Here is a 16,176-nt window from a genome sequence, read left to right as displayed (position 1 = left end):
GGCTCCAATACTATTCACTAAGTAGCACTTTCTACTTTAAAATCCAACTCCTGTAAAATTCCCTGTGATGTTGCTTGATTTATTTCAGATCTTTGTTTAACTTCGTGGGTTGCTAAGGATGTGACTGATCAATTAATGTCAGTTCAACAATATACTCCTGAGTTAATTCCATTAAATAACAAACACTTTAAAAACATTTTAAAATGTTAAAATACTAACTTTTTTTCGTCTTTCTGGTAGTTGCTCACTCCCCATCTGTTTTGGGGTCGCTCACTGTCAGTTTTAGCTAGTGTGTAACAGTACTGGAAAAGTTACTGGAAGAGAAATATGGAATGAAATGTGTGTGCAACAAAATGAGGAAAAGAGGTTTTGCAGAGCTCTTCAGCTTCTTGTTAGAGGGCTGGATCAGGAAAGAATCAAGAGAAAGTCCAGAACTATGCAGGTGAATGCAGAACTGTGTTGATGAACAAACTAAAGTGTGTGCCCAAGGCATATTCCCACACCCTCTCCCTTCTTTCTACAGATACTGGAGGTTACTGGCAGTGGAATCAGAAGCTGAATGCTTCTTTCTATCAAAGTGCTCTTTTCATCCTCCTTGAATCATGCCCTCTTTTCCTTCCTTCTCATTTTGTCTAAGCCAACAAGGAGTAAACAAGATGACCAGATGCCTTGAGCTGTTACTAAGGATGAATCCCAAGTTGCTATTACTAAGTTTTGTTTTTTGCATGCTACCCAACAGCTGTTCTATCACTGAGAGGAAGAGCAGCAGCAGCAGGAGCTGTCTAGATGACACTTCTAGCAGTTACACTTTTGGTTTTGTCTTTTAAGAGGAAATTTTGCTGAGGCAGATTAATAGCAAGTTATGTGGTTTGTCTGCTATGGGCTAGATATGGCCCATAGAGTAGCAGATAAAAAAAAAAAAAGAACACACAAAAAAACAAGTGATGATCCAACTTACTGTCAAAGTAACTAGGAGGCTAAAGAGACTGGTGCCATCAAAGTTGTGCTGCACCCTAGCACTTAAAGTTCAAGTCCTTTCTTTAGCAAAAATCCATAAACAGTTTTAGATCTGTTCTGTTTCAGGGAAAATTTATTTTGGAGATCATTGCCCTGCTAATGCCTGTAGTGAATATTTCAAATAAGATTTGACCTTTTTCTAAAAGGTAATAAATTATACATATTCTCTGCAAATGTACAAGAGCAGTGTCCAGGCATATTGCCACTCATTCACCTGGGGAATTATTATAAAAGAGTGCAAATATTGATTAATCAATTATAATTGATTAATTCAATGGAAGATGAAAGAAAGCATAAGGCAGCCATGTTTTATGAATAGTGGACTCTTCTGCTCATGGCAAAAGCCTTAATTGAAGTGAGCTACCAACAGAAGGTTCTCATAATGCTTTTGCTTTCTTAATTTTTTTTTTTGTTTTGAAAAATTGGGACTACAGATGGTAGAACAATTTATGCAAATACATATTTGAATATATGAATGAGAGCCCAGAATGTATGAACATGTTAATATTCTGCTTTCCGAGATTGCATAAAACTCTTCACAAATTAATGGATTCCCAAACATAGAATTGCCCTCAATTCTCCTTTCTTCTCTAAGACAAAATTCATATTGACATCATATCTGGTAAATGGGGATACTCTTCACCTGGCCTGTATTCAGTTAATGAACATTTCACAGAAGAACTGCCCAAAGGAAGGTGTCTTCATCTTAAAAACTTACAATGTGCTTGCAGTCCAGTATTATTTCTGTTACAGAGCCTGGCTTGATGGGCATATGTGTGGTATGTCAGAGACAGAACATTAACAATATATAACTGTGCAGAAGAATTTTTGAGGAAAATACTGATTAATACTCAAAAATATTGATCATACATCTAAATATTAATTAGATTATTTGATAGTGAAGAAATAAGGGCTTTTTGATGAGTTTACAAGTGGATATCACACAAGGGAGCTAAACATTTTGAGTTGGATCGATAGCACTGGAAGCATTAAGATCACAGTTCCATGGGAGTATATGTACATGGTTTTCGCTCTGAAGAGCAAACACTGGGTGCTGGAGACATGAATTCTGCGATCTTCAAGATCCTGACTTACTGATTTGTAATCTTTTTTCTTCCTGTGATTTTCCTTCCTATACTTGGCTGACTTTTTTTGTCTTGTTTTTTCCCCTCACTGTTCTAGTACTGTGTCTGCTTCATAGTACTTTGCTGAACATTAATTAATTGATACTGGGGGTGGGGTCCTAAGTGGCAATGCTCATGCCATTGCAACCGTGTTGGGAATGAACCAGGCCAACCAGGAGAGCAACAAATTTGCCTCAGCTGCCTCCCATGACAGGAGCCACAAGACCAGTCACCTCAAGGGTGTGTATATCTATGAGGGATCCTCTTGCATTCCCCCAGGGAAACCTGCATCTTCTCCAATGTGCCTGAATCAGTGCTGTGTGCATGGGGGAACAAAGATGAAGAATTAGAGATCTGTGTGTGGTCTCAGGGCTGTGATCTCATTGCAGTCATGGAGACATGGTTGAGACAGCTCGCACGACTGGAATGCTGTCAGGGATGGGTATGTACTTTTTAAGAAAGACAGACCAGTGAGGCTGACTTGGTGAAGCTGTTCCTTATGTTAGAGATAGGACTGAACTGTACTGAGCTCTGCTTAGGGGTGAATTGTGAAGAGCGTGTTTGTGAGCACTGAGGGGAAGGTAAACATGATTGACACAGTTGTGGGTGTTTATTACAGGCTGACTAATCAGGAGGAAGAAGTTGATGAGGCCTACAGACAGCTGAAAGTACCCTTATGGACACAAGCACACGTTTTCATGGAGAACTTCAACTTGTAAATGATTTTAGTATGCACATTAGGATATGAAATGATAATACATCAGGCTTGCATGCTTTTTTTTTACATGGATATCGTGATAAGCCTAGATTCATTAAGGTACTTGTTATCTAAATTTCACGCAGTAAAATAATTCTTAACATGAGAGATTCCTAAAACCTCTGTTTAGGTGCTCTGCTGTGCACTCGCACCTTGATAACTGTCAGAGGTGTTTTTGACATTAAAGTTCTGCTTCTGTGCTAGAGTTTCATGTGGCCACCATGGGATAAAGTGGAAGAGGAGGGCAACTACTTTTTGTTGTAAGGGAACTGTTTAGAGTATGTGCACACATGAAGAGAGCATCTGGCTTCTACTAAAGTGTTGCTGAGGAGCTCCTGTCTAATTTCCACTGAGGACAGAGGGCTCTCTGGAGCACAGCAAAGAGGACAAAGTAGCGGAGATGTTATAGCTGAGGTGCTTTGTGCAGACGGAAGCTTGAAGGGGCCTGAAAAAAAAGTGCATGAGAGGCTATGGAAATACTAAAGTTAGTGTAGTAACAGTGATGATGAGGCCCAGTGAGTGCTCCACAGCATCAGCTGGACCAGCCAGCTGTGTGACATAAGAGGTTTCAAGCCAGATCCAGAGGTAGGATACAGCCGTCCGGGTCTCAGGCTCCTGAGAGTGTCTGATGTCTCTCCTGAAGGCTGAGGGGCATCACCTGGGGAAAATGTGCTGTGCTCAGTGCTGAGCTGCCAGGGGAAGGAGCCATAGAAGGACGTGCATCAGGCAGGAGACATTGTGAGATGCTGAAATAATACATAAGTAAATAATATCTGTTTAAGCATAAGTGAAGGCCTTTTTACCCATGAGGATGGACAAATGCTGAACCAGGTTGCTCAGAGAGGTTGTGGAGTTAATTTACATGTTTTGGGATGAAAGAACGAAGAATACCTGCTCACTGTTTTTCACTACTTAGTCACAGAACATGCTTTTCATATTAAATGTTTAGTATTTTGAACACTTTAATTACAGGGAAAATGTCATTTGATTGACTAGAAAGACAGATTTTGTTTGTCAGGAAATTAGAAAGGATGCCAACAGGCAGAGTTTGACTGATTACAGTAGGCTGTTTTAGGCTGTTTTACTCTTACAATTTTACATTCTTATCACCTTTCTTCAGTTCTATAATCAGTAACAATAGATCTGGGGACGTTCAGTGATCCTTAAGCTAAGTAGTGTATTATCACTATACATGGATGTACGGCTGAACTCTTACACCTCAGTCTCCTGCTAACCCCATGAAACCAGGCAAGTAAGCAGAGTGGTTTTGTCCAGACTCTTTTCTGGAAAGAAGTCCTGGCTTGTCCGCTCCTTCAAACCATGACCAGGGCTTATCAGGAGGAACAATAGTTAGCACAAGCCCAGACTGTTCCAGCTGGGCTGACAGTTTTGCCAAGAGCAGAATAGCCTGGACAGTACCATACCAGCGCCTGAGCACATCCCATGGTGAGTTGTGCTTCATAGTTGGCTCTGATTCTGATTTATCTAAACATGCAGAAGAACTTCCTCATTTAAGCTGGTACTAAACCAGGATAGGGGCAGTCTTGGTCTGAATAAGAGAGAAAACTGCACTATCTCCACTTTACATTGTAGGAGAGGATGTATCATGCTGGCTGATGCTGGTGAGCGAACCAGTGATCCTTCGTTTTCCTGTTTCCCAGTGATAAAAGACCTAAAGGAACAGTATGGAGCTGCATGAGGGGAGGCTTTGGCTGGGTGTTAGGTAAAGGTTCTTCACCCTTCGCCAGTGGTCAGGCACTGGAACAGGCTCCCCAGGACAGTGGTCATAGCACCAAGCTGACAGATCAAAATACATTTGGACAACACTCTATTGAATTTTTGGGTGGTTTGAATTTTGGGTGGTCCTGTGTGGAGCCAGGAGTTGGAATTGGTGATCCATGTGGTTCCCTTACAGCTTGGGATATTCTGTGATTCTAAATCCTCACCTGAAATCAAAGTTGCTTCAGACAGTAACTGTAGTTTGTTAATTTCACTTATCTAGTAACTGATTTTGTGAAATCACACTCTGTCATAACGTCCAGTTGTTAGACATTTTGTCAGGAATGAGTAACTACACTCCAAAAAAGAAAAAAAAAAAAGAAAAAAAATCTTTATAAAGAAAATCTTGCTACATGAATATAGTTTATATTGTGAGTGTGTCTTTCAGAAAATCTGATTTCTTACTCAGCCTCTTCATACTTAAAGAAATTAAAGGATTTTTTGCTGTCCAATAAAATCTAAGTTGCTTTGATGGCAGCAGCCCAAGATTACCATGATTTTCTAAAAGATTCCTTTTTTGATATTTGCATGCTTCACCATTAAGAATGTAAGAAAAAAAAAATCCATTGCTGCTATTAATCAGAATATGTAAATAAATGTTATATATATAATCAAATTTCAAATAATTTGAACTTCAGTTTTGGCAATTCTTATTTGTAGAGAAAATTGTTCTTAAGAATAAAGAGCTGGTAACTGTTACTCGTGAAAAAGCTGTGTTAAGAAACTCTAGCAAAAGTCATGGAGTTCATGACATCCATGTTCAATAGTTCAGTTTCTCTATAAATTTTATTAGAATTGCATCATTTTAATAAAGTATCATTCTAGCAGTGGGGATTACCAGATTGCCACAGCATTACACAGATCTGCAAACAGTGATATAAAAAAATTCTTCCTGGTTTCATTTTATAAGCATTTTTCAAACCCAGACTGCTTTCAGATTGTGCCACTTCACAAAATACTGGAATTAATTTTGCATATGATAGCAGATCTACTTTTTAATTTTGAAATTACCCATCTTTATCCTTTCAGAGCAACTACAGAGAATACTAGTAAATTGAGCCTCATTTTGGCAGGGAAACAAGAGGATTCACGTAGAAGCAGGCTAAGCAAGCAGGTTTTGTAATTCTCATGGTGACATCAAGAGCCACGTGCCTGGGTTGGCTATTGCAGGCTGCTCTATCATTATGTTGTGTGGAAAGATTTGGAAAGAGGGCCACTCATCTTTCAGTTGGTTGCAGTTTATTCAGAAAGTTAAAATACATGTGTCATGCTTCAGAAGATAACAGTATGTCGTTTTCAGTGTCTCCCAGTGGCGTGCGCACACATACGCTTTTCTCCTAAATTGAATTATGAGCTATTCACTTATGAATGGATAGTTACATGACCTTTATTTTTTGCAAATACGTACCTTTCTATAACAAAAAAAAAGTACTAAAACAAGACATAGAGGATTCCCTGCTGGCCTAGGTAGGCTGCATTATGTCCTTCTGTACTTTCCCATGATATGTACTGAGGATGGATGCTGTGCATCTGTTGCTTTTCTGTGCCCACACATGATAAATTAATTCTGTAAAGTAAAATTGTATTTGTCTGCTTTCATTTTTAAATAGGATCTGATAACACCAGCTTGATATTTTTAAAAGGTTTGCATAAGTGAAGAAATTCAATAAATTAAAGATGGAATTCATTCACCTAACTTTATCTGTCTACAAATGAAGTATCATTTAGTTGGAGTAGCCCGCTATCAGCAGGAAGAAAGCAATCTCTAGAGAATTATTCTGAGATATGTGGTATGGTTATCTCTGCCCATGGGCTGCAGAAGGACTCTTACAGGACTGGGTTAGCTGGTTTTGTTCAGAAAGGTGATTGTCATTTTGCAGTGATTGGGAATGCTATGAATTGAACCATTCAAAAAATGCCTGAGGATGTAAATACTGTTGTGGTTTTCAGTAGTTTCACTTTTTGTTCCAGTGTTATACATACTTGGTAAGCTTGAAAAAGTCATTGAGAATTTTGTGCTTGTTCTCAGCGTTTTAAGTATATTTCTGAATAAACTGGAAATAAAACTTCAATTATTAAGTTATCTTTTTAGGATTTGTATCAATTCACAAAAGAGCTGTGTTTGTTGCTTTTTAATGTAAATAATTAATTAGGTTTTAGGAGGTCTACAACAAGCAAAGCAAACAGTATGATTAGTTATTAGTTTTTTGTTTTATAATTCAAAAGTTGACATTTTGTTATTCTGTTAATTTTTCCCTCCAGGCATTCATATTCCATTCAGTTTAATAAAGTATTTTTATAACCATGTGTATGCTCCTATTTCCCAGTAAGCCTAGCATTTACTAAACCAAAGCACTACAGACCATTATGGTTACTTCTGTTCCAGCATCATGCAGATGTGATGTAATTCACATTTTCAAAGTACTTGCAGCCATTTTGATGCGATAAAATATTTCTGAAATACAAAACCAGGTAAGTGTTGTTTGCAATGAGGCACATAACTATATAATTGATGAAATTAGTGAAGGCTAGCTTGAAATTCTATTTTTTGAATGCTTATGAGTAATTTTTATTGCAGTCAAGATCTGTTTTGTCATTAGTAGTACAAGAAGGGAAGTTGGGATCGGAACACTGACAGAGAAAAAACTATTAGTAGGAAGTAGAATGGCTTACCCATGCATCTCTGCAGCGTAAACATTTTTATGTCTCTAAGCAATTTATGCATATTTGAGAGGTTAGTTAATCTGAAGAGTAAGATTTTGAAAGCAGATGATAATTTCTTGTCTTTGACTGTGTTCTTTTAAACAGGAACAGATGTCTCAGGTGTTGGACGCGATGTTTGAAAAGCTGGTTGAAGGAGGGGAACATGTCATTGATCAAGGAGATGATGGTGACAACTTCTATGTCATTGATAGGTGAATGGCTGTGTCTTGTAGCACTGAGTATTATGGGAAAGTCCACTGAGAAAAATCTATTTCTCAATGTGCTTGCACTTGATTCTTACACATTTGTGTGGGAGAAAGAAAATAGAACACATGAGAACTGACGCAGTTGTGTCTGAGACCTGGAGAGCAGTTTTTGGAAATCATTTACACGATTTATCAACATGTACTGTACAGATACAAAGTGATGGCTTAGCATCAGTGAGGATGGCTGTGTCATGTTCTGTAAGATACCATATTTTACTGCTTTCTGAAAACAAAAAAGAATAGTTGAGCGAATAGAGGGGGGAAGAAATCCGCATAATGTTAGATAATTACATGATCTCTTCATTTCATAATCTTATGTTGCTTTTCATGCACATTCGTTGGATGTGGAATTCATCTAATTATTACCTTACAAATTACTATTTTGAAGTATTTTAGATGTTAAATTGTGTTATTTCATAACATAATATGCTACATTTGTACATAGTATAGTTAAAATAAAATTAATAAACATGTATACTACTAGTTCATTTTTAATAAATACAATTTTGGCAATCAATAGATCACTGTAAATCCAGTATGTTTTTACAGAGAATTACTGTCAAATCTGACAACCTTATCCTTCACTTTAGAGAGGGACTACTTTTGTTATTTATTGAATAATTATTGAAGTGATGGAGTTGTCCTCAGCAAGGGGGACAGGTTAATACAGTTTAAGCAAGTGGAATATGTATTTAAAATGCTTTATTTTTGGGACTCATGGTATAAAAATGGAGTGTGAGTGCTTAGCAAAGAACAGGGCTAGATTCTACTCACTTTATTTATGTATTTTATTAACAGAGGGACATACGATATTTATGTAAAATGTGATGGTGTTGGGAGGTGTGTTGGCACCTATGACAACCGAGGAAGTTTTGGTGAGCTGGCCTTAATGTACAACACGCCCAGAGCAGCTACAATTATAGCTACCTCTCCTGGTGCCATCTGGGGTTTGGTAAGTGAAATACTGACGTTAATGTATTATTCATTTGTTTTAAATGTATGATATAAATGGCACTGATATGCTATAACAGTTTTAAAAAAGTAGAATTATTATTTTAGAAAATTTAATATTAACAATTCTGAGAACTCTTAGCACTTTTTTAGCAGAAACTGCAGGAAAAAAAACAGACACACAAGAAAGCACTGAGTAAAAAAAAAAAAAAAAGTTATTTTACTGTTCTTTATTGTTAATTTCCCAAATTGCAAAATGAATGCTGTTGATTTCAGAGAAGAATTCAAATATGAGCTTATTTATCAATGTTACATTGTTTAGATCTTCCACAACAGCAATAGAATTTACCAAAACAGTAAAACTGGATTAGCCGTTCTTAAGACTTTGGTATCAATTGATTGGCTGATCCCAAGGTAGAGATAGCTGTTGTTCACATCCCTCAGTGCTCATCATGTAGTCAGCCTGTTTAAGCAAATCTGGCCGTAAGTAAACTCTGTATGTATGTTCTGCCGAAGGGCAGAGAAGCTTTTCACAATGTGAATGAGATTAAGATCAGCTTAATTTTTAGGAGCTCATGATTGACCCCTAGAGGAATTTTGCTTTCTCTAACTGACTCTAGGTAGCTAGCATTATAGCTAAACTGAGTTACTTCAACTAGGTAATAGGAACATCTTCAGCTACTTCTAAAGAATGTTCTACCATGTATGTGTTTTCTGTTGCTAAACTCTCTTCTTCTCTTTGTGTTTACAGGACAGGGTAACATTCCGAAGAATCATTGTAAAAAACAATGCCAAAAAGAGAAGAATGTATGAAAATTTTATTGAGTCGTTGCCATTCCTTAAATCTTTAGAAGTAAGCTTTCTATTGCATTATTTTAATGGCTGCATCAGAGGTACTTGGTAAAATTCTTAAAATTTGGATTTAGCGTACTACTTTAGAAAAATATCATAGTTTCTATCTTTTAAATCTGAAGGATAAAGAACCATTGTCAATACAGTATTTAAAATTTTGGTGGCTTTTTTTGTTTCTTTTACTTTCATTTTCTTGAGCTTAATTTTTCTTGATAATAGTAAAATTAAACGATTACGTAGGGAATTTCAAAATATCTTCATTTAACAGTTACATTTGTACATGTATGCTTTTCTGAAATAACTTTGGAAGAAGTGGATGTAAGACATCCAAAATGGAACCTCTGTCAACACTTCCACCTCTGAAGACTATACTATAACCTCAGAAATGCTATTCAGCAGCTCTTTCTTTCTTTAATGATTATCAAAACAGGAGACTAAAGATGCGCTATCCGATGTAAAGATTCATGGAAAGAAGTATAAATGGACTTTCTAAATATAATACGGTAATGTTAATCAGATGTTTTTCTTTTTTAAATGAAGGTATCTGAGCGTTTGAAAGTGGTTGATGTGATTGGCACCAAAGTATACAAGGATGGTGAACAAATCATTGCTCAGGTACACCTGTTTATTTTGTTTTAGTTTTTCTCTTCCAATAAGTAACGATTACCATAATATTTATAAATGATACTTGATTTTAAACTATATTCTGTTATCAAAACAAAAACAGTGAACCTGGAGGAGTGATACTGTTTCAGAAGCTAATTTTTTACTTACATAGTACTCTGAAAAAGTTCCCTTTCTGTTGGTGTGAATAAACAAGTCAACATTTTTAATATAGTTAGCAATTCAAACTATATTATCAAATGATAGTTTAGACTAATGAGCACTGAAGACCTACCTTGCTTTTCTTGTATATGCTCTCAGGCATAGGGTTAAATTGTTAGGTAGTTTTGTGTGGAGCCAGGAGTCGGAAATCTGCATTCTTTTAGATCTCTCCCAGGTTGGGGTATTTTGTGGTTCTGTGATCTGGGAAGCTCTTTGGAATAGGCAACTGAGATTGTCTTGCCCGAAATTATTTACTGTATATCAGATACAGCCCTTGGAAGCTTTTGTATATGGGAAACTGTAAGAGAAATCATTAAGAAAGAATGCAGAGGTGGAGAAACAGGAGTAAGGATCCTATCATCTTCTATATTTGTTTTTTTCCTTGCTTTTTGTATAAGCTATGTCTTTTCATGAAAAGTATTTGCTGTCAGTTCTCTATAGGTGTTCTGTTTTGTGCCTTAGAAGAGTATTTCACTTTAAAAGTGGTTTCTTTGGCAGTGATATCAAAAAGGGAAACTTCAAGGCACTGGCTGCCAATATTTTAATGTTACAAGAGCTGCTGCAAAAGTAATGCCTCATATTTTATTATGTTGGTGGTATGGCAGTAGGTGGTATGGCCTTCTCCTATCATTCTCTTACATTTTGTTGCCTTGAGACAGATGGCAACAGAGGGGCACTCTGACAAAATGGCATTTGATATGAAAGAGCATGTGTAGCACTCCTAATTTTGGCTGGATTGTCCAGCCCACACCCACTGTATATTCTGGATTTGGCACCTTCTGATTTCAGTCTATTCAGGCCAATGAAAGATGACTGCACAGGCAGCATTTTCCTAGCGTTTTCCAACACCATCAGAGCAGCTGTGAAACGATGGATCACCATTACTGGTGCAGATCTTTATGGCCATATCATGCAGGTTCTTATACATCACTGGTAAAAATGCATAGCTAATGGTGAAAAATAGTGTTTTGTAGCTGAGAATTTGCTCCATCAAAATAGTTCTTATGATCTTTGTTGTGGTTTCCATGGAAATAAATAGAGGCGTTACTTTCACCCTGGTTATGTAGTGTGAAATTAAAATGGAATTCCACATTTCCTTTACCCACTTTGTTTTTTTCTTCTACAGGGCGATATGGCTGATTCTTTCTTCATTGTGGAGTCTGGGGAAGTAAGGATTATAATGACAAGGAAGGTAAAACATCCCTAAAACACATTTTTATTTAATCTTGATTTATTCTAAACATTACTATTATTGTTGTCAGTTTTGCTTATACAAGTGAGTTCAGCAACTATTGTTCTCAGTTTTTCTTTTTACTTGATGTTTTAGGGTAAACCAGATGTAGAGGTAGAAGAGAATGGAGCAGTTGAAATAGCTCGATGCTCAAGAGGACAGTATTTTGGAGAACTTGCTCTTGTAACTAACAAACCACGAGCTGCTTCTGCGTTTGCTCTTGGCACTGTCAAGTGTTTAGGTACTGCTCAATAATACTTTGTATCTAATATAACAATTATATAATCTGTCGGATTGTTTTAACTTTGAACTCTGTCTTTCTCCAGAATATAAGGTTTAATTACATTTACCCAAATGAGGCTTCTTGATCACATCACATTTTACTATGTATTTCTATTTATTTTAGCTACATGCAAAAATTATAATGATTAACTGGTACTGAAAACAAATTCGTGACTTTTCTGTGATTATGTAGAAGTAAAATTGCTTCAAGACTGTGCAGATAATATTGCTGCAAACCTTTTGTAGCTATCAGAAAAATCTGTCCAACACTGCAGCTAGCTAAAGAATTTCTTTTCCCTCTTTTCCCATTATTCTGACTATTACCCATAAAATAACTTTGTGGTAAGTCTTCTGTCCCATTTTATCACCATGACTGAAGCTTTAACAAATTCTTTCACCAGCTGCTAATTTAATCATTCTATCACACTGTCGTTTGCTTATAGACAACCTCTTCTGACTCATTCCTTTTCATGGTCATAATGTTTAATTTCTACATACCCACATCTAGTTATGGGAAAACAGAAAATATGGTTTTGGCTTTCTTGAAGGATGGCTTGATTACCAAGCCAGTAAACAAAAAGTTTATTTCTAATTTAATAATTTCTAATTTCTAATTTAAAGCTATTGTTTTTTTAAATCCATATCTCTAAACTCACACAGATGAGCAGGCAGTAGGAGTAAAAACCGTAGAAAGATAAGAATGAGAAGCAGTGAGGAAGAAGACTGTCTTCATCCAGTACTGGTGATTCATCTCTGGCACTTCTGAATAGCAAAGATCTGAACATTTCTCAGGAGCCAGGGGGCTGCAGGATGAAGGTTGGAAGCTGACTGAAATGTGAAGTTTCCTCCCTGGCCTGTTGGCTAGAAATACAGTGGATAATGCCATGTGATCAGTGAAGGGAAACATTCTGGTTGGATAGAGAACACTGATGTGACGTGGGTTGCTATTTCCAACTTCTTGTATGTTTGCTAGGAAGTAAATATCTATTCATTTCCACTGTGAGTAGAAACAGGTAAAAACAGCAAGAAAATAAGCCAAGCTAGTCCCCAGATATAGCCAACAACATCAAGAATGGATGTGTTTTATTTGAAATTCCAAGGCTCTTAATACTGCATTCTGCAGAGGAATCCAGGCCCTTCCAGAGTTCTTGTGGAGCTCTTGAATCACATAAATCTTAATTTGAAGATATTTCATAAGTAAGAAGCCTAGCAAAGGCTAGTATTTATGAAGGTTCATGACAGCAGTGTATTGGTGAATATTTTCTTAGCTAAGGTAAGTGGCTCTCTTCTGTGTAAACAGTGTATACCTCAGTAGAATCTTTCTAGTTACCGTTTAAAATTTTCCTTTGGAATGTCATAAACACTAAGATTGGTGCCTGCCTCTGATGAGTGCATTACATTCTTTCTCTTTCTCTTTCCTTTTATCTTAGTTATGGACGTGCAGGCATTTGAAAGGCTTTTGGGACCTTGTATGGAAATTCTGAAAAGAAACATTGCAAACTATGAAGAGCAGCTAGTTGCTCTGTTTGGAACAAACATGGACATTGCTGACACCAGTGCATGAACGAAACGTTGGAGCAACAGGATCAGTTATGAGAACATAGCACAGTAGTGGTTAGTCCACTGAGAAATTGTCTCTCTTCCTATAGATGCCAAGCATTTTCTGTGATTTTAGGAGCGCATTTTGGGGTGGTTCTTTAGTTTTTTGGGTTTGTTTTTTTTTTTTTGGACTTATTACAGTGGAAGTACTAGTAAACAAAATAGAAATTCAATGACTTGGGGACTTGGTTTTTTAAAGTGCTTAGCTGTAATGGTTCCACCTGAAATTAAGAAGACCTGTGTGACCACAGCACCTTTGAAAATCAAGTCCTTTAATACAACATTTCTTTAAAGAGTAGATTTCAAAAAACCCACACGCGATGAACTTGTTAAACCATCTTCTGTCCTTCCAAATGATTGCAGTTTTTCTGGGAAGACTGTTAGTTTGAATGTGATATGTTGAAAGTATTAGTGCACACAAAGTGTTTATATGTATTAATACAGAAGATATACAGTAGATATTACTTTCTGACTATTACGATTGTCATGATTTTATGTTGCATTTATCACAAGTGTAGTGAATCACAAGACTTAATCGTAAGATAAAGCATGACAATGCATTTTGTGTAACGCTCATGAACCAAATCTGATTTTTAACGTTTTGTAATTTGTCTGGAAGTCCTCTTCGTTTAATATGTCATGTTTCAGCACGACATTGTAATATCTTATGCAATTTAGAGGACTTGTATATTTTTGCAATAAACTGCATTTTTTATTAGTTATGTGTATTCTGTATAGTCTAGAGTGAGAACAGCTGACAAATTAACCTCCATGCTTTAGAAGCAAAGGCATAGGTTGTTGTCATGTTCTGCCTAATCATACATAACCTATGTCGTTTTACTTCTCCCTGTTTTATATTTATGCATTTTGTCTTCTCTATGCTTGTTCTCTAGTTAGTTTTTTTTAGATCTCACCTTTTTTAATCTGTTAAATCTTTGACCTATTTCAATTCAAAGGATCTCTGTATATCTCTCTTCTTGCAGTCTAATCTTAGCTATCAAAGACCAGGTCCAATTAACAAAGTGACTGATATTGAGAGCCATGCTAAACTAAGCTTGTTTTTGAAAAAATCCTTATCAGCAAGTGCAAAAGTATATTGAATTTTAAAGATCAGTAGTTAAAAGCTTTCTACAATTCTGGGAATAATGCTGCTGTTAAAGCTAACATGTCCTGCTTTCAAAAAATGTAGGTCGTCGTAAAATACCTTTTTAGCTCTAATAGCATGGGATACCTTCTGAGACTGAGGAGGGAGAGTATCATCTTAATTAGGAGCACAGGGCTCATTGCTTACAAAGGTCTGTGCCTGGAAATTTCAGGCATGGCCCAATCTGAATACTGCTTACCGACCAAGCTGTTGATGTACAGAGCAAGCTAGCGCACATAATGGCAACAGGCAGTGGTTCTGCCAAAACAGTACTACAAGAATTGTAGGAAGGCTGCTTGTGCCCTGTTTTGAATACCTGAATGATAACATCTTTCCTCTTTAGATAATGACTTTTCTAATGCCATATATTTACGGATGTTGATGTAATTATTATCCTGTAGTTAGTGATACTTTCTGACTATTTATATAATCATACCTGCATATGAAATTATGATTATATAATACAATTATAATATATAATTTATGCCATATAGTATGGTATAAATTATAAGTCAAATTCTTAACAAACCCAATCTGAGCAAAATTTACAAGTGTCATTTTTTTTAATCTAGAAACCTGCTATGAATAATTGCACATATGAGAACTTGCCTTTATACTTTTGACTTATGGAAAAAAGAGAAGCTTGTTATACTAGAAGGAGATATCAGGTAACTAAAATCTACACTCCTGTCATTCTGTATGCTTAATCTCTGAAAGCTACCTAAATTTTGCACTAGCTTAATGTGATTAAGAGAAATGCTAGAAATTACTTGTATGGCAGTAAACTAGGATCAAGGCTGTAAATGCCAGTCACGATATTTTCAATATTGTTGGTTATATTTAAAGTTTCCTTACAATAAACAACACTTTTATATATATAAATACATGTTTATTGATATTGTTGTGTTTTAATTCCATTATTATAAAGTTGCAAGTGAACTATTTATATTCATTTATTAAAACATTAATAATTCTTAACACTTTCATGTTGATTTTCATAAGTTATGTACATATTCTGGTTATTCGCTGTAGAGAATGTGTTGGTGTGGTTTTTGTCCTAGCTGCTTTGTAATGGATGGTTTGCTTTAGCACATAGCTGGGGAGATGCTGAGGTTGTGGGGAGTGACAAATGTCAGATAATCAGACACTGAGATTTTCTAGGTCCCAAATTATGGCTTCCTGCTGAGGCAGTTTCTTTGTGTTGTTCCTGAGAACTGAATGATTTCTGGAATTTCCTATGTTGGTGAATTACCAACGGTGATAAATTGTCACTTTGTAAGTTTGGTACAAATCTGTATATCTTTCATCAGTCAGCGTTTGGGATTTCTCCTGGGTCCTGTCATGTGTGCGCTTCAGACTTGCCAGACTTAGTGTCAGAGATGTGGCAGAAGTTCACTTTACAAAGGAAATCGTAGCAAGTCACCAACTTTCAATTATTGGTGCATTTCAAAAAGGAAAAGGTAGTTGTAATAGTTTTGAACAATGTCATATTTAACTTATGAGAGTTTCTATGTCCATATTTAGATTACTTGACCAGTACTCCCTATAGAGTCAAGTAGTATCCCCAAATGAGGATGTTGTCTTTGTAGTCAAGTTGCTAAAGGAGTGTGGCTGAGGCATCGGCTCAGCATCTATATTCTGTTCCT

At 36.4% G+C, this 16,176-nt stretch overlaps 1 protein-coding gene across 3 annotated transcripts in view; it reads left to right on the top strand.

Moving 5' to 3' along the window:
* The window catches only part of PRKAR2B (protein kinase cAMP-dependent type II regulatory subunit beta), an 84,345-nt gene extending 68,837 nt beyond the window's left edge, over positions 1-15,508 (top strand). The window contains exons 5-12 of one of the 3 annotated variants that reach the window (XR_008206232.1): positions 7,486-7,592; positions 8,445-8,598; positions 9,349-9,450; positions 9,990-10,064; positions 11,401-11,466; positions 11,602-11,746; positions 13,218-13,401; positions 15,103-15,508. Coding sequence is in view for 2 of the 3 variants with exons in the window: in XM_052680956.1 (XP_052536916.1) it covers positions 7,486-7,592; positions 8,445-8,598; positions 9,349-9,450; positions 9,990-10,064; positions 11,401-11,466; positions 11,602-11,746; positions 13,218-13,351 (783 nt within the window). In the remaining variant the exon portion in view is untranslated. Of the gene's footprint in view, positions 1-7,485; positions 7,593-8,444; positions 8,599-9,348; positions 9,451-9,989; positions 10,065-11,400; positions 11,467-11,601; positions 11,747-13,217 lie in introns of all 3 variants that reach the window. The other 2 variants (XM_052680956.1, XM_052680957.1) reach the window with 2 other exon arrangements.
* The last annotated feature ends 668 nt before the right edge of the window (positions 15,509-16,176 follow it).

Source organism: Tympanuchus pallidicinctus, unplaced genomic scaffold (assembly GCF_026119805.1).
Source record: "Tympanuchus pallidicinctus isolate F22 unplaced genomic scaffold, pur_lepc_1.0 scaffold19, whole genome shotgun sequence".
Lineage (NCBI taxonomy): Eukaryota > Metazoa > Chordata > Aves > Galliformes > Phasianidae > Tympanuchus > Tympanuchus pallidicinctus.
The sequence above is the reverse complement of the archived record's forward strand: the minus strand, read 5'-3'. Positions and strand labels throughout refer to the sequence as shown.